The following is an 18,865-nucleotide window of genomic DNA, read 5'->3' as shown; positions in this document are numbered from 1 at the left end:
CCCAGCAGCCACTGCACGAGCCCCTCAGCCTTTCGGGTGTTCCGGTGCGGGTCAGCTGACCGGGCTCACGTGACTCGCTGGCTGGAGCGGGCGGCGCGCGCTGCTGCGCGGCGGCGATGGAGCAGTGAGCGGTAAATAGCCCCGGCGCCGCCCGCCCGCCCGCGCCTGCAGCCCGGTGAGTGCGGGGCGAGGAGCGCGGCGCGCGGCGGGGCGCGGCCCGGCCCGGCCCCAGCAGCCCTGGGCGCGGGCCTCCGACCCGCCAGACTCGAGCCGCGCCCGCTCGAGCTGGTTTGGGGCCGGGCCCGCGCTGCGGCCTGTGCACGGGGGAGCGCGCCCCCGCCCCCCCTTACAAACGGGCATTTTCTTCAGTTGCGAAATAGGCCTCGGGCCTCACTTCCCCGTTGCGGCAAGTTCCCCGGGGAAGCGGCCGTGGCGAGGAGGAGGGAACCACGGAAGGGGCGGCTCCAAGTCCCCCGCCCCCGGGGCCCTGCGCGTCGGGAGCCGGGTTGTCATCGCTCCTACCCCGCAGCTGAGCCACCTGCTTCCCTACACCCCGTGCTTGGTGCCAGTGCTCGTGCCAGTGCTCCCATGCAGATGGGCAGCGGTGGTATGGATGGGCGGCTGGCTTGTTCTCAGCCATGGGATGTTTCCAGGGAGTGATGTTTTCTGGAGGAATCAAGCAAGTTCACCTCCCAGAAACATGCAAGTCCCATCGCCTTGCACCTGGTGTATTGAAATAGATTTCCTAAGTTATCCTGGTGCCCAGATTGGTTATTTGGTTTGTTAACAATGTGGCTTCTTTCTGTATTAACATAGGCAGTGTTTTATATGCAAGCAAATGACAGGAGTTTTAGGTCCAGTTTTGTGGCAGTTTTTGATGTTTTCAATTCTTGGTCTTGCTTCCTATGTAACATGCAGGCACTGCGTTCTAGTGCAGTGGTTCTCAACCTTTCTTAGACCGGAGGTCCCCCTTGGAAAATGTGAGACCTTCGTTTTCACTCAATTTGTGACTACAGATTGGCAATTCTATACTATATATATATATACTTGTGTGTGTGTGTGTGTGTGTGTGTATGTATGTGTGTATATGTGTGTGTGTGTGTGTGTGTGTATATATATATATATATATACTATAGGGCAATTCTTCTGTTGCAAAGAACTAGGGAAAACCACAACAGGGCAGACGGTTTTAGACACTACAGATTACCGTTCAAAATCCATGGGTTTGTTTTGTGAATTGTGTTTGTCTATCTAACAGTGCTAGAGGGGCACCCCTGGAAGGATCCTGGGGGACCCAAAGGTGTCTTGTTACCCTGGTTGAGAATTGCTGTTGCGTTCCAATAAACTTTCCTGTTACCTTGTTGTTTTAAGCTAGAATAGGTGTCAAATTGAAGATGATCCTCCAATATAAGCTTATATTAAACTATAACCAATTGGTATATTTTTCCATGTATAAAATCTAATTATTGGGGGATCATCTTAAATTCATGTTAGTCTTGGATTTGGGTAAATGTTATTTCTACCCTGCTCCATTTTTCATTTAGATGTCCAGCTAATAGGTACCTATTTTCTTCTGGGTACTAAAAAAGAAATATGACATTTGCTTTTTTGTTCCTCCACCAGCATATGGTGTCCTGACAGCTAGTGAAGGTAGGTTGGTGGAGTCTCTGCTGTTCCATATTTGTTTTCTGCTTACTTAGATGGAGCTGTTTATTTGCTATGGATAAGGTAGCAAATTCACTTTTCATGCTCTGAGAAGAATCTGTTTAAACATGACCATATTACTGTTTATTTACAAGAAAATGTAAAATTGTTTTAAGTTTAAAGTCCTGATTTATATATTTGATGCAACCAAATCCTTTTACCAGTCCTTTTACTTTTACAAATGTTAAATTAACTTTAATTTTAGTTGGCAAGAAGATGTATTAACTATAAAACTATGTAAAAAGCTGTAAAACAATTTAAAGTATTGTATTGCACAAGCCAAATAAAAGGTTGGCTATAAGCTACTTTTAGTTTATAACTTCACTTTTAATAACAGACTGTATTTGGTATCTTTTATTTTCAAAGGCATTCTGTACTGATTTTTAAGAACACGGACTTGGTCTATATTATAGATTTTCATCAGGAAAAGAATTAAATAATTAAATACTTTGATTTATAATTCCTGCTTGTTCTTTTAGAAAAGCTGTTCACAGCATCTTCTCTCATGTGAAAAATTAAACCAGGGCAGTCCAGCTGGTAGCCTATGGGTCACATGCAGCCTGTGAGGGCTTAACAATCACCTAGTGGTCTCCAGTCTGGCTGCATTACTCCCACTGCTGCCAGGGTCCCCTCTCTCCTCTGGCTTCTGCTTCCCGTCCCTGCCACCACTCCCAGGGGCCAGAGAGAAGCGAGGGTTGCACTGCCGATGCGGTAGGGGGCCCATGCAGCTTGCACTGCCCATGTGGAAAGGGATAGAGGTAGGGAGGACCCTGGGAAGCCCATTTGGCTGCTCAGATATTGGGCAGCCCTGAAATGAACGGTGTTACTCTGAAAATGGTAACTTATCTGAATTGATCACATCTGAGATGTCGTTGGAATGCTTTATACACATTTGTTAAGAGCCATTTGGATCTGGTTGGAAAACGTGTTATTTCCATTTGTTGTACTGCATGGAAAAGTCAGGTTTCTGCTGGTGTGTTTGCAACATTCTGCATGAAGTTAGTAGTTCCTAAAGTCCTTTTAGAAAATACTAATAAACTCTTTTTTTCAATCTAGTCAATCCTGGAGTGTGGCAAGCAGAAAACCATGCGAGTGAGCTGAGCACTCCAATGTGGGGTTGGGATTTTTTAAACTGAACTCTTCCCTTCTGAAAGGGATATGTGGCAGTGGCAAGTCAGAAACTGTTCTAGGGTTGTTCATATCCTCTGGATGTTACACAGTTTTAAAAAACAAAACAAACCTTTTGGTATCATCTTCAAATCAAATATGGGAACTGTATAATACAGGCTTGGCATGGGGAATCCACAACATCAGGCCCCATCAATATTTAGTTTCTACAAACAACAATAAAATGAAGTAGGGCTGTCAAACTATTAAAAATGTTTATTACAGTTAGTTGCATGACTAAAAAAATTAGTCTCAATTAATCACTATTTTAATTGCACAGCTAAAACCTCAAACTTATGTGCAGAAACACTAACATTTTGCAGATAGTTTATATAGTTGGGGGTGGGTATGGGGGAGTGTGTGGAAATTTGTGAAGTTGTGGGGGACTGTGGATGTGTGTGGGGGGGGGGGTTTGGAGCGCGGGGAGGGGGGTTCCTGGATGCGGAGCCAGGGTGGGTAGTGGGATGGAATCATTTTCCAGGTGTGGGGGGTAGGGTGCAGCTCCTACTGCTACATGCACCCCCAGGGAAGGCACAGGAGGCATGTGTGCCCCGGATTTGTGCGCAGGGTGGAGGCAGGCTGTGGATGTTCATCTGTGTCTATGTGGGCCCCCTGCCACTGGTTCCTAGGCTGCCCTGCGGTCCTCTGAGCTACCACGTCTGCCTTGCTGGGTAACCTGGAGGCAATGATGACAGGAGCAGAGTAGAACCTGGTTTCCAAAACCACATGTATGATCAATGTATTTAAAAAAAATAACATGAACACTGATTAACATGAACACTGATTAACATGTGTGCTAACCGTGATTAATTGACAGCCCTAAAATGAAGCTTTGGGCCTGCCAGTGTGCCAGTGAATTTTTTACATGTTAAGGAAGAGAATGTTTTTAAAGTCAGGAGAATGGGAGAAGAGTATAGGTGCTTCCCACCCTGGAACATTCAGTAGATGAAACAATGGATGACAAATGCTGTGAGATAAGTGCTGGAATTTCCCCAAATAGAAAGGCCTAGTAAAGGCTTTAATATCCTTTTACAGTAGGGGTTTTCAAACCGTGGAGCACACCCCCCTGGGGGGTGTGCAAAGGAATGTTGTAGGGGGCACAGTGGAGGAGGGCCCAGGCAAGAAGTTTGCAAGGAGCCAGAGCTGCTACAGCCTTGCAAGGGAATGTAGGTGCAGGGAGCCCCAGATGGGTTCTGCCAGCAAATTTTTTTTGCCTAGTAAACCAAAGTCTAGTTGGTCTAATAAGATATCACCTCTACCACGAGTCCTGTAAATTAGTAGTTTGAAATCTCAGGATATTTATGTAGGCAGAGGGATATAGAATCCTACAACCTAAGTTGTTTCTTGCTAGAAATTGGAAGAGTCTTGACTATGTGGCTTGACTTGAATACTGCATCTGTGCAAGGACTTAAACTAGGCAACCCTTTGGAATCTGACTTGGAAATCTTTAGCATAAAGTTGGAGGGGGGCGGGCATTGTTTTTAAAGAACAATAGTATCTACACACATTTGCCAACAACGCAGAACCTCTTCAGCAAATATTTAAGTAATGTAGTCAGGTGTCCTATTGCTAAAAACAATGTTTGCAAACTTTGGTGTGGCAGAGCACTGTTGGTGCCTGCCACTTTAAGGGCTAGGTCAGATATCCAGCAAGTGCCTGATGGCAGCAGCCATTTTGAGAACTTAATACAGGCAGCCCCCACTTAACATGGTTTCACTTAGCACTATTTTGCTATAGCGCTCATTTTAAATTCATACCTCGTTTCATTTAGCGCTGAGCCAGTTTTGCTATAGCACTCAGCGAAGCAGCAGCAGCAAGAAGCGGTGAGTGGCAGCAAGTGGGTGGGTGGGCATGAGCTCGGGGCCCACACTGGTGCTGCAGGGCCAGGGTCAGCAGGAGCCCAGGGTGAGACAGCAGGAGCGGGGGACCCGGAGTGGCACATGGTGCCGGAGTGGCTGGAGGGTGGGGGTGTGGGGAGAAGCTGCAAGAAACATGAGTGCAGGGCTTATGCCAGTGTGGTCAGGGTCCCAGGGCAGGGAAGCAGGAACACGGGGCCTGGGCTGGCACATGGTGCCAGAGTGGCTGACAGGCAGGGGGGTGGGGAGAAGCAGCGGCAGGGAGAATCATGTGCGGGGCCCCATGGTGCTGGAGCTGGCAGGAGCACAGGGCATGGGCTGGCACGTGGGGCCAGAGTGGGTAGCAGGCAGGTGGAGGGGTGGGGAGAGGCAGTGGCGATGAAGAGAAGCTACGGCAAGAAGAAGTAACCAATTATTTCTATTTACATTAAACCCTATGGGGAAATAAGTTTCACTTAGCATGGTTCTGCTTAACACTTGGTTTTCCCGGAACCAATTAAGAGCGTTAAGCGCGGATTGCCTGAATATAAAAGCTGCAGTCTGCTGCTGCCAGCCCAGGCAGAAACGTTGCCTAGCTGAGCTGCAGCAGGAACAACCAGGAGGTAAGGGCAAGAGCTTATGGGGATGGATAGGAGGTTCTTGGTCCTTGGCATGACCTAAAACTACATCCTGCCAGGGATGGGTGGCCTGGTGGGGCTCCTAGTGGTGTGGGAACCCCCAGGAAATGCCAGGCCAGTTACCACCCCAGTAAAAGATGGGTTAGGGCATCTTAATAACCCTAGCTCCCACAACCAGGTGGGTAACCCCATAATAGGGCCAAGAAGACGGACCTGTGAGAGAGACTGGGCTAGATGCTTGGAAGACTGATTTGAGGCACCCTCAACTGGTCAGTGCTGGGACCAGGACCAGAAGGGTCAGAAGGGCTAGGAGCCCACTGCAAGGGATGCCCAGAGCTGAGGACCTGGGGTTCTGACTTGCTTTGAAGGTGAAGCCAGGGCCTGTGTGGCCAAAGGTCCTGGGGGGGGGGGGGGGGGGCCCACACCCGAGAGGGGGAAGAGTGCAGCCCAGAATGAGGCTAGAGCAGGCCGCCTGATGGGAGGGATACAGTTGGGGTCCAGACTGGAGGATTATGGGGCCCAGTGTGGGGCTGGAGACACTAAGAACTGTGACGCCATCCGTGAGGCATGGGCTGTGGTGTAGGGGTGGTTTGGAGTCACAGATAGTGCTTGTGGCTAGCCGCAGATCTTGTGGCTGTCTACAAACTCATTAGCTGGGGTCAGCAGGGGATCAGGGATACTCTGTTTACCAAGGCACCCCTTGGAGTTACTAGAAACAACAGCCATAAACTGAAGGAGAGTAGATTTAGATTGGACACCAAGAAGAAATTCTTTATGGTGAGGGTTGCCAAAATATGGAATGGGCTTCCAAGGGAGGTGCTGCTTTCCCCTACCTCAAAGGGGTTCAAAAGGAGATTAGACATGCACCTGGCTGGGGTTACTTGACCCTAGTGTTCTTTCCTGCCCAGACCAAGGGGTCGGACTAGATGATCTAATAGATTCCTTCTGACCCTAGAAATCTATTAAATCTGTAGTGCCCCCTGGCATTGGGCCTGGGACTGGGGATCTTCGCACATTATACCACCAGTTTCTGAGAACAGCAAAATTGTGACAGGTGAGACTGGGCAGAGTGCCCCATAGAGACAGGTGGGAGGGCCAGCATAAGACCCAGCCCTGAGCGGGTGCCCCCTGTCACATAGAGAAACTAGAAATTAATAGCATTAAAAGTGTAATTGCAAATGGACAAAACTCACTTCTGTGTGTTAACTTGACTAATGATCATTCACTTACTAATTCCAAAAGTCCTGTTACTCTTTTGGGCATTGTTCTTTTCATGCTGTAACAGTCTACAAAAATACTGCAAGGAAATCAAAGATATAGTGAGTGTTTCAGGCACTCAAGTGCTCTCTTTCTCCATATATATTCTACTTTGAAAAGTAATCAAGAAAAAATTATAGTATTTTATTTAGTTAATTTTCTCTCCTTGTGTATTCAAGCACATTTGCCAATGGTCCTGGCTTAATAACATTATCCATTACCATACTGACGCTGTTAAGTGTGTGCAGCTGTGGGTTTGAGTTGGATTCTGTCTTAGCCTGTACACCATCAATAGACTGGTTGGATCTCTGCTGTTGAGAGAACCTGCCATAAATTATAATTTTTGAATTTGCAGGATTGGCAGTCTAGAAGTAAAATCACTTAACTGCATAAATCATCTGGAAGTCCTGAAAACACATGATTTTTCTTTTTTTAAGTAGCTGCTTGTGATGTGCAGGATTACACAATTATACTCTGAGAGCACAGTACTAGTTCCTTTTTTTATAGCTTTGTTTTGATGGAACCTAAAACATAGCTAATCACAGATTCTCCCTGTCTCTTCTTTTCCTCCCCCCCTCCTCCACCCGCAGCATCTTGTGTCTATCTTCAAAAATACCACGTGTCAAGATAAAGTGACAAAAATGACAGAGTTCTGGCTGATTTCTGCTCCTGGAGAGAAAACCTGTCAACAGACATGGGAGAAACTACATGCTGCTACTACAAAAAATAATAATCTGTCTACCAATTCAAAGTTTAATATCCCTGACTTAAAGGTATGTAAATCCCTAAAATGTTCCTGTTTTCCATATCTTTCTTGGGTTTCTTCTGAACAAGATAAGATAACCAAGTGAATTTTCACTTCTGGTTGTTCCTTTGCTTGTAAATGTGGGACTTTTCTGAAGGCAATTCTACATTATCAATTCTACATTATAGAAATATATCTAGACCTGAAAATTAGAAGCAAATGCACATAGGGAAAACTAATTTTTCAGTTGCTATTTAAACATTTTGAGTCTAAAATTCCTCTTTAGTCTATAAAATCTGAAAAAGGCACACTTCTTGCATGTGGTCACAACTACTGCCATGGAAATAAGGCATCCTGAAACGGAGTCAGTAGATAAATTGAAGAAGGTATTTCTTTTACTTCAATTTAAGATAGATAAATGTTGCATGTTCACTAAGACTTGCAATATAAGCTGTCTAGTGGTAGGGTTTTTATGGTCCACTTCTGAATTAGCTGCTGCTCCTTTCCCATCTGCGATAATATGAAACGGCCTGGTTAAAATCAGAATCTTTCAATCAGACACAGCACTGCCTTGTTCAGAGTAGATGGCAGCTGAGCTGTCTCAGTGCAGCTTGCCAAGGTATGGCATGGAAAAATGGTAAGAGACAGTGGGTACATTGTTAAACTGATAGCAAGGACAAGGAAGAGAAGGTTGAAAGCAGTTTGTTTTGGCCTGCGTTTGTTTCTTTTTGGCAACTGTAGCTTTGGGAATTTATCCTTTAAATTTAAAGTAGGCATATAATGGAGTTTTATATTTCTAGAATAAAAAAGAATCGTGAGCCTGAATCACACTTTTATAAAAAGAGAAAACCTATTAGAAGGGAAAAGTAGAAAAAGGAAGTAGGGAGAAGAATATCTGTCAGAATGTTTCCTGTTCAGCCAGATGCTACTTACGTAACTGCAAGTGATGCCAGATTGCACAGCTCTCCAGTTGTTTCCCAGCTACAGTGTGATTTATAATGTGTCCCTCCCCCCCCCCCCCAAAAAAAAAAAACCAAAACAAAAAACCAAACCACAACTTCTCTGCTTGCTATAACTTAGTACCCTTTGGATTGGCCTTACCTTTGAGGGAGTACTTGTTTCAGTTCCAGAATGCAGGGGAAAGCATCCCTGCATTCTTCTGTAGTTATGATGAACATATATATATGCATGTGGCCTCAAGACCTTGGTCTTTCTACAGTAGGGGTACTCGCACCTACCTGAAATAGCTCCTTTTGAATGTTTCTATTATTCCCCATTTTGTTTTGATGTGGCTATTCTCTCGTCCACTCTCTAGTCTCTGTAAGATAAGGCTGTTTCTAAAAGGGGATTAAGATAAACGTACTTAAAATGTACATGCTGTAAGCTAGTTTGCCTAACTGCTGTATACCTGGCATAAATTGGCTGAAAGCTGTTTTCTGGAATAGTCCCATGAGTTAAAACTGGATCAAGGCAGGGTTCTGTGCTTAGTTACCAAGATTGTTCCAGTTTGCCTTCTTGTGACCCAAATCTTCTTCTGCTTTTAATTCCTACTCATCTGTCATGGCCTTTACATGTTAAAGTAATGTTCTTTCATTATAATTGTTCTGTTGACCAAGTAAATTCCAGTTTAGGTTAAAGTTTCTGATTCATCAGATTTTGGCTGTGGATAGTAACCAGAAAGTAGGCCATTACTTGGGATTAGCATGTAAAGCATTCTTTCCTCCCTAGCCCTAGAATGTAAAGATAGAGCACAGGCTACCGCGTAATGTATGTTCTTATGTACATAGGTAAAATAAATGTTATTTTTGTTGTCAACTTTAATAACAGATTTTGTACTCTTTCTGCATGCAAACAGGTTGATTTATAAGTTGTTTCCTACTTAAAGGTTAAGCGCTAAGTCTACGCTTACTTCTGTTTGGCATATGCTGGTACATACAGCTCAGCATTTAAGAGAATCAAAAAAAAAATATTTACTTGACACTTAAAAACCTTCAGTTTTCAGTTGTAGATTTCAGTGAGACTAGCCATAATAAGTTTTATTCATGTTTGTTGTGTCCCTCTTATGACTTAACTATTAAACAACTAGACATCAAAATTGTTGGCCTGATCGATATGTGAATCATTGTATAATATTTGTATCTAGAACAATGAGATTTTTAGCTTCATGGAAATAAATATGCTAAAATAGATGCATATATTTTCCATGGGACTACAAAGGCAGATGAGTGCTTTTGGAAGGTGGCAGAAGAAAGTAGTGATGACAAATACATTTTGGATATTTTTGTTTTATATACAGTACGTAAATTAATGACCACTTTTTTTTTTTAACATGTTAAACATCATGCTTTGGAGTTGAAACCAGTTTGTCAGCAAGCATGTCTGGATGAGACCTAACATGAGGGGTAGACTAGCTGATATCTACCTGCCAAATAACTCATTCACTTTCTCCTAAAGCATCCAATACTGACTACTGCAGGAGTTGGCATACTGGACTGGACAGACATGTGGTTTATTCAGGAAATCCTTTGTGATAACTGAGTGTTAACATGGAACCGTGGGTAGGTGGAGTGGAGAATGGTACTGAGCTACATGCAATCAGATCCAGAACGTTGATTTCTAGTTTACTGAAATGAATAAATTGCTCTTGATTTATTATGCCTCTTTGATTTGCCATTGATTTTAATACATGTTTTGTTTTGAAAACTTACGGTATGGGTTTTTATGGGGTGCTCTGTTTTTAGTGTGTCCTCCAGCCCTTTTTGCTTTTCTAGACTTGCATCTAAAGTCAAATAGTAATAGTTCTTTTCTTTTTTATTCTAGGTTGGCACACTGGATGTGTTAGTTGGTTTGTCAGATGAGCTGGCTAAATTGGATGCATTTGTGGAGGGGTAACAATTTTTAATAGTATATAAAATATTACAATAATGGAGATCTTTTTTTCCCCACAGTCCATGTTTTACCTATGGGGGCTTCCTAATGTCTCAATAGCCAAGTTTTATAGCAGGCTGATCAAAACATTATATTATATATAGGTTGCTCTGTTACTTGTAAACATATGCATTTTATGAAATTGTGGAACTTGCTGTCAATTTTTTTTAATAAAAATAATTCTTTGAGCTACATCTCTAGTGGAAAAGCTAAATTTCTACCTATTTTGCTTTTCTTAAGCTTTCCTTTAATACAAAAACTGGAGTTTCCAAGGAGACTGACAATCCTTTGGTCTGAGTGTAGGCAACTATTGAAGAATTTATAAGGGTAAAGAAAATCTTATTGTCACGCTATTTCAGTTAGGAATTTTGACATTTTTCTGTGTACCATAGGGTTGTCTGTTGTGGAGGTAATTAATTAAAAAAAAGACTAATTACTTATAAGAACATGGATTTGATTTCTCTTCTATACGAGTAAAGAATAATGAGCATTTATATTTGATAGTAATATTTGATGTTTAGAAGTAATCAGCCTGCTGCTGCTTTGTAGCCAATCTTTGCTGGCTTGGAAATGTTTAAACATGGAGATTCTTAAAACCAAAAGTAGACTGCACAGTATTATGGCAAGAACTTCTCTCTTCTTTTCCCAGCCTCACTCGGAGAAACCAAGTCCATGTTCTTAGAAATAGTTTGTCTTTTTTGGCATTAATAAACTCCACAACAGACAACCCTATGGTACATACATAATACAAGATGTTGGAAAGGGAACGCATAAAAGAAAACAAGGAAGGAAGAGTATAGGTGGGAGAAATATTTGGGATCAGGGTTGGAAGAGATTTATTTAGAGGGACCAATCTTGAGGATGCAGAACTGGGCTTCTGAGTTCTGTTCCCAGGCCTGAAAATCAATTGCTTTCCCACTTCTGGTAAATTGTCCTTTTCAGAAAAGGATCTAACAAACATTCCTTGCTTGTGCTGATCTTAAAATATATAGATTTACCAAATCTTTAACAGCTGTTGTTCTGCTACTGTTTTTATGGCTCTGATACTGTGAAGCCCCCTTGCTTACTGTTGATTTCAGTTAACAAACTATTTTATATGCTAGCCAAGAAAATGTGCAACTGTTACTACCATTTCTCTGTCTACTGAGTAGGACATTCTGCTTCTCTTCTTTTTGAACTGGATAATTTAGTAGAAGTTTCTGTAATTCTCCTCATGTGCTGAATTTAAGGTGAATTGGAGGGTGGGGGGGAAGAGAGGGCAAGAGTGGAATTCGATTCACTTCAAGGTTAAAGCATGCTTTTAGGACACTAGTATGGCATAGTTTAATTAAATCAACCAACTGACAAGTAGTGGTAATTGTGGTTTCTTAAACAAGTCAGCTGCCAGTTGCTTGTGGCTTATTTAAAAATGTATGACACATACCCCATACCCCAGTGAACAAGCTTATGTACCTATGGAAGAAATACTTGTACAGCCTGACAAACGTAACTGTTCTTTAAAAGCATTAGAGAAAAATAAATAACTCCTTTTCCTTTTAGAGCATTTTGTTCACAATTATTTTGCCAAATCAGAGTGCGTGTGTGTAACTGAAAGATACATAAGCATGTAAGGCGATGAATACATTCAGTTTTAATTTGGTAATTAACAGGGCAGGATTTCTAGCAATCTGTGTTTTGAAGGGAAGGAGAAATTACTTTAATAATGGGAGAACTTCTTGGTTAACACTCAAAAAGTAGGCAAAGTGTTCTTGTAGTCTGACATGCATAAACAATTGAAGTACTGTTAAAGTAGTACTCTGTCTTCTTGGAAAAGAGAAATAGTTTAAAGCACTGAACTATTACTTGAGAAATCTGTGTTGTGAAGATGGACTTCTGTGGGCGGCAGTAATTCATTACTTTTCTCTCTGCCTTGAGTTTCTGTATTAAATACAAATATATATATATATATTCCCTACTTCTTTCCCTTGAAAAAAGAGAAGACCTCAAGGGAGTTAGGCATCCAAATTGTATTGAACTTCAGTATGATTTGGCACCTTACACTGTTATTCGGAAGTAAAAGCTTTGCTTTCTTTTTGTTAAATCTGCTGGCAAGCATGATAAAAACCCTATAATCAAAACAAATACATGTCTAGAACCATTTAGAAAAAATAGGTACTTCCTATGCAAAACTTTATAGCGTCTACCCTAAGCTTTCTATGAGCACAAGCAAACCTTTTATAATTTGATCTAACCTTTTAAATATAGTTTTATCTTATCAAAATAATTATATCACATTGCTTTGACTCCATGGACTTAGTTTTCTGACATTTGAATGAGACACTAGTGCTTTTTTCATTCTCAAAGCTATTCCTAATGTTTTATTACTCTGTCTTGTTTCTCCAGTGTAGTCAAGAAAGTGGCACAATATATGGCTGATGTTTTGGAAGACAGTAAAGATAAAGTTCAGGAAAATCTCTTGGCTAATGGAGGTAAGAAGTGTTACCTTTATTCTGGACAATTTTCAGGATTTGCTGTTGCTTTTTCTGCAGACTTAATTCTACTTCTTAATGTAAAATATTTAGAATTCAAGGTAAACATGGCGATGCTTTGGCTGGCTGCCAAGTCATTCCAAAAGAGGAACAAACTCCAGAAGTGAGAGCTGGTTTCAGATACCTGTTAAACATCCACTCCTAAAAAAGCTCTTCCTTTTTTTCTTTTTTAAAGTCTTGTATGTTCAAGTCATCACCAGTTTAGTCTTGTTTCTCCTTTATTTTAATACTGCATCTTTTATTGTGATATTAACTATAGCATGTATTAAAATGTGTCTCTTTGTTGCTTGCTCAGATCTTTATGTAAGGTAGAGGGGAGTAAGTGTTTCCTAACTCTCAAGTAGGCTTTTGTAGAAAGCTTGTTAGCTACCTTCTAGAAACTGAATACTGGTCCATACTGGAATAGTGCAATGGTCCCTTGAACTGGCATTCTTTCTGCATAAGTAACTAATCTGTAATTTTAATTAATTACTAATATCTAATAGTGATGCCAAAGGTGAATACAAAAGGGACTTAAAATGAATATATCTGCTGGATACTAATTGAAAAATATCCAGTTCGTGCTTGAGCCACCTACACATCCAGCTAGAGATGTATGCAACTGCTGCTTTAGCTGAGAGCCAAATGAACTTTGAAATTGAGGGGAAAAAAGGCTTCTTTTCAGAGCAAGACTTGTGCTGTTGATGTTGCACAGAAGTACTATTTTTGTCATTACTTTGCTGCTTCTGAAATTGTTATTGGCACATTTCACCATCCATCTTAAGAGTTTGCAGGTGTACAGGAGCCAGTATCTGAATATAAGAAGCCAAAGTATCCCTGAGTTTATAATATCCAAAATTTTTCTACCATAATATAGTGTGTGCGATAGGGTCAGTGTTTGAAAGTTTGTAGACCATTAATTAACCTGTGACATGAGAAACAATGCAGAAAACAAGCAACTTGTCAAAGTCCGTGCTTTTTATTGTTGTGTGTAACCTGTTATTCTTCCACCTTTTTTAGTTGACTTGGTCACCTATATAACAAGATTCCAGTGGGATATGGCCAAGTATCCAATCAAACAGTCCCTGAAGAATATTTCAGAAATTATAGCAAAGGTAAGACTATATGTCACTTAAACAAGTGGGGATATCTTGTTTCATTAATCCTGTTTACAGAAACTTATTGTATTTTTTACAAAGTAAAATGAAAGTATGACTGTGGCTTGTGCTAGTGTATCGGTACTAGTTTTAGTTGGTTAGCACATGTATTGAGTACACAGAGATACTTGTTGCTTACTTGATTACAATTCACTGAAGAATCCTTAAAAGTATCACGCAGTAGGCTGTGGCTGGAAGACTTGACAGTAGAGGTACACTGATACATAGGTCCAATATTGGGTCGGCACCAATATAAAGAAAATTGACTGTAAGAAATCAGCCTGATGTGACTGATAATGTGGCCGATAAATGCTCCGTGCATGCACTTAGCCACAGCACAGCACATAGGTGGCAAGGAGCAGTGCAGCTGGTAAATCTGTAGTGGAAGAATTGGGGGGTGGGGGGCAGATCAAGGCCCCCGTGGTGAGGGAGAGAGTGGGGCTGGGGCAAGCGCTGCCCAGCCAGGGTGGGGCACAGGTCAGAGCTGTGGCTTGTCCAGGAGGCATGGGGGGGGGGGGGGGGCTCCCACCACTGCACACAACCCAGGAGAGTATGGGGGAATGTGCCCCCAGATCTGGGTGGGGCAGATTGCAGGCTGGGACCAGGGCTGTGCCAGGCTTTTCCCAGCACAGGGTTGGGGGGGAGGGGCTGGGCTGGGGCTGCGCTTGGTGTGGGCGGCAGCAGCATTGGGATAGGACTATGTGGGGGCTACAGCAAATTTTGGGGTAGCTGCAGTCCCCACTCGCATAACCCTCCTCCCAGCTAACCCTCCTTCCAGAGCTGCTGCCACCCACCCCAAGTGCAGTCAGCCTCAGCCCACAGTGGCAGCCTGCCCCGTGCAGCTCCATCCTGTGCCCTGCCCTGGCTGGACAGTGCCTGCCTCAGCCCTTGCCCCAGCTCCAGCCCCAATCTCTCCAGGGTGCTTGATCTTCACCCCCTCACACCTCTTTCCTTCCTCCTCGCCTTCCACCACAACAGCTCTTCAAGCTGCCAGGCTGTGTATTGTAAATTGTATTGGTATTGGCCAATATGCCTCCTTAAAAATTGGCTAAAAACACCTGAGGCATCAGGCAGGGAGGGTGAATTTGCCCTCCACCACTGCTGCTACCACTACCATCTCAGGCTGAGCCCAGCTTAGGCCAGACAGGAGCAGGCAGGGGAGAGAGGTCCTGGGAGGTGAGGGGATATGCCTCTGAGCATGGAGGGGGAAGGCAGGGTGGAATTCTTACTTCTTCTTCAGGGTCTTAAGTCCCTGGTTGCTGCTCCTGCTGTATGGTCAGAAAAAGGATGCTACGGCACCCCTTCTGGATCCACCCCTGGTTACATGGGTGGCCAAACAATGTACAGCTTTCAGGAAGTATAAAGATGCTCCTGAAGGAATAGAAATGGTTAAATAAAGCTTTCTTTTCTTCTGTCCATTTTCTGTTTCTGATTTCCTTCAGTTCTGAGAACAAAATAATAAACAAGAAGTCGTTTAACAACAAATATATTATTTGACTTGACATGATGCATGCAGCTGCTTGGCTTTGGGATATGTTCATCTCAAGTTCTGTGTCCTGTGATTCCTGGCTGCCTCAAGATTTGGTTTGCAGCCAGACTGGTTAGAACAGGGGTTGTCAAACAGGGGTATGCATATCCCTAGGGGTACTTGAGAAGGCCCTAGGGCGGGTGGGTGGGGATGGAGTGCTGCCACCTACCACCCTGCGTTGCTGCCTCCCAGGAGCAGGGCTGGGGTGGAGTGAAGGCAGTGGTGCACCCCTGCCAGCCACACAAGCATCACCCAGCCAGCTGGATGTGGGGGTGGAGGTGGGGGGGGGCAGCTTGCACATGGTGGTCACTGCTGCCACCCACCTCCTTGTGCTTCCACCATGCTCCCCTCCCCTGCTCCATGTCTGACTGCCGGGAGTACACAAAGAAAAGAGGTTGAAAACCCCTGGGTTAGAGAATTGTCAGCCACTCCTGGCATGTCATATCATAGCAACTACTAGTTTGAATTTCTTACCAAGTGTATATTACACCAGTAGGTATTATATATTTTGATATGGAATATAATTGGAGTTTAATGTGTAATAAGAGTGTAAATTCTTTGTATCGTATAGTGTTCTGTACATTCATGACGTGATAACTTCCATTTCTTTAGTTAGCTAATTTGTTTAAAATCAGTTCTTGCATGTTCATATCCTAAGTAACTTAAATTTTCTGGGGAGATTTCATATATGCAGTACTTGGTCATAAAAGAATGATTTTGGATAGGGGTGCACAAATTAAAGATTTTCTTGGCCAGTACTGATAGCTAATTTTTAACCAGCCAATTTACAGGAATGTAGACCAGCAGCTTGGAGAGCAGCATCCTCTCTGTATGTCTGTGTGTGGTGGTGGGGGAATGATGGGATGCAGCCTACCCTCACCCTATGCACAGATCTGGGGGTGGGGGGGCCACATACCCCCACATAAGCTCCCTGGATGAGCTGCCTGCAGCTCCATCATACTCCCAGCAACCCCGGGTAGGCAGTGCCTGCCCCTGGCCCATTCCTGTCCCCTCTCCCTACAGCTCTGTCCCACTCACAGTAGCCTCAGGCTCACAGTCACCACCCTGGCTAGGCAGTGCCTACCTCTGCCCCACTCCCTCACAGTGGGGACCTCGATCTGCCCTCCCCCATTGCCCCTTCCCTACCCCCCCAAGCCCCACAGACTTACCAGTTGAACATTGCTCTTCAAGCTGCCGGGCTGGATTCCTGACTGCATGCATGCTGTGGCTGCGCACATGCAGACAGCATTTAATGCAACACAAATATCAAAATGCTAAAGTAAATGACTTGTTTGTGAGTTGATCATGTTTCATGTAGGTTTGACATAATTGAGTCCCCTGTGTATTTTCCAATATTGCAGTCTTGTAGTTGGCCAAAAGCTTACCTACTTGGCATAAGAGTGCTTCAGAACCTTGACCATTCCTCTAAACCCCCAAAGCCAGTGTCTTGTTTCCATAGTGTTATAGGGAGAATCTCAGGAGAGAATAGTAGATTGAGTACTGTTTGCACCTGTACAGAGCCTGAGCCACTAATGTTGAGGCTGATCAGTGAGGTTTATCTCCGTTATGGATTCCATGATTCTGTAGCTGCATAATCTGACACAAGTTGTTTTACAGTTTACCATTTTGCTACAACCAGTGCTGTCTGTTGTCCTGCTTGGCTCTGCCTGCAGCTGTCTCTTATGGCAACTCCTCTGTGGTCTGGGCTAGATGCCCAGTTCATTTAGTCATTATCCCATCTCTCAGTGCCAGCACTACGTATTTTTGAGGAAGGTGTCAGAAACCCCACCAGTAAGCAAATGGGGAGGTGGGGAGATAATCTGTCCCATAAGAAGGTCTCATACTACTCCGTCATTAGATTAATTTAAGAACCTCAAGCTTCAAAGTTTATGTTCCTCTGAGAACTTTTTTTTTTTTTTACATTAACAGAATATTGAGTATTTAGTAGTTAAGCATATAAACATCTTGTACACCTGTAAAGCTTTCCCCATGATGGAGATTTAGTTCAACTGGTGCAAGACCTGCTGTTCTTCATGGGGTTGGGTATTAGGCTTGAGGGAAAAGTTGGAGCTAGCCCACAGACAAGGAACAAAAAAAACCCCATTGAGTCAGAAATGTAGACTGATGAAGTAGTCCACCTAGAGACCAGTATAGGGTGGATAAGACCCTGAACCTAATTAACATGTCTCACTGCTCAGGTGTGACTGATTTGATATTCAGGAATTTAAGAGAGTTCATAGCTTTTAGTCCTTTTCTTACTAGAAGTGAGATGATTTCTAAGGTTTGCCAAATAAGAAGGAAAATTCTCTCATTGTGCACTTTGATATTTTATCTTCTTCACCATGGCATCCAAGTGCTGAATTTGATTCTAATATTTCACAAAAACCAATATAGGTGCCTTGGAAGGACTAAGCCCAATTGTTGTGGAGAGTTTGTAGAATAAATACATGGGGTGCTGGACATGTGACTGAGGTCATGGAACTCAGGGGAGTGATAAGTCAGTGAACTAATGACCGTCGCTTTGACTTCCAGAAGTTGCAGTACAAATCAGGTGTAAATACTGAAGAGATTTTGAGCTTAGTTCCCACTGAGTCACAGCTTTACTAACATGACAGCTGCAAGGTGGCAGCAGCCATTTCAATCTATACACTCTATATTTGGCATAAAATAAGCGTGCGTGCCAGTAGATTGCCACTGTTGATATGTCTGTCAAACTAATTGTAGCCATGGCAACGTAAAAGTCTAGTGTTTAAGATGCAGTAGGTCCTAAGCAGGTTGTCAGATGCGACTTGCGTTCTCTTATACTAACAGCATTATTTCTGTGCTCTGTGGAAATAGAGCCATATTAATAAAATTGTTACAAGATCAGTATCTTCCAGAAATATTGGGAGTCTTCCTCTACCTTTATGTAAAAGTGGATGACCGTTATCTCATGACTGTGTTTTGTTATCTAGAAGTTACCTATCAATTAAAATAAGATTTTCACACCAGTGTTAGGACTTAACTTGAGACTTATTTATGCATGCCTTTTTTATTTAAAAACTGTAGCTTGACAGGCCAATGTTCACAATTTCGGTAATGTTTTTATAATACTTTTAGCTAGAATCAAAATTGATTGTCACTACTTCTGTAAATTCTAGTTAGCAATTGACAAAACCCTAAATGCAGTATTGTTTGGAGTCTTTGGACATACAAAGCACCCACAGAGAGATGATTACACCGTAAATGTTAGTTAACTTGCCTGTGGAAAAATTCATCACTATTGTTTAAATTGCTCCTATTCTGATTCTCTAATGTTATCCTGTCCCCAATTATCAACTCCTAATACATCTACATGTGCAATTAGTATGTAATAATAATAAACTCTGGTGCAGTTCACACCATAGTTTATTGCTCCCA

At 42.9% G+C, this 18,865-nt stretch overlaps 1 protein-coding gene across 3 annotated transcripts in view; it reads left to right on the top strand.

Annotated features, from left to right (window-relative positions):
• Positions 1 to 44: 44 nt before the first annotated feature.
• The window catches only part of ATP6V1C1 (ATPase H+ transporting V1 subunit C1), a 37,717-nt gene continuing 18,896 nt past the window's right edge, over positions 45 to 18,865 (top strand). The window contains exons 1-6 of one of the 3 annotated variants that reach the window (XM_059723829.1): positions 73 to 175; positions 1,624 to 1,650; positions 7,192 to 7,374; positions 10,167 to 10,234; positions 12,657 to 12,742; positions 13,802 to 13,896. In XM_059723829.1, the coding sequence (XP_059579812.1) occupies positions 7,243 to 7,374; positions 10,167 to 10,234; positions 12,657 to 12,742; positions 13,802 to 13,896 (381 nt within the window). In that variant the 5' untranslated portion in view covers positions 73 to 175; positions 1,624 to 1,650; positions 7,192 to 7,242. Of the gene's footprint in view, positions 176 to 1,623; positions 1,651 to 7,191; positions 7,375 to 10,166; positions 10,235 to 12,656; positions 12,743 to 13,801; positions 13,897 to 18,865 lie in introns of all 3 variants that reach the window. The other 2 variants (XM_059723830.1, XM_059723828.1) reach the window with 2 other exon arrangements.

The sequence above is a fragment of the Alligator mississippiensis genome, chromosome 3, assembly GCF_030867095.1.
Source record: "Alligator mississippiensis isolate rAllMis1 chromosome 3, rAllMis1, whole genome shotgun sequence".
Lineage (NCBI taxonomy): Eukaryota > Metazoa > Chordata > Crocodylia > Alligatoridae > Alligator > Alligator mississippiensis.
The sequence above is the reverse complement of the archived record's forward strand: the minus strand, read 5'-3'. Positions and strand labels throughout refer to the sequence as shown.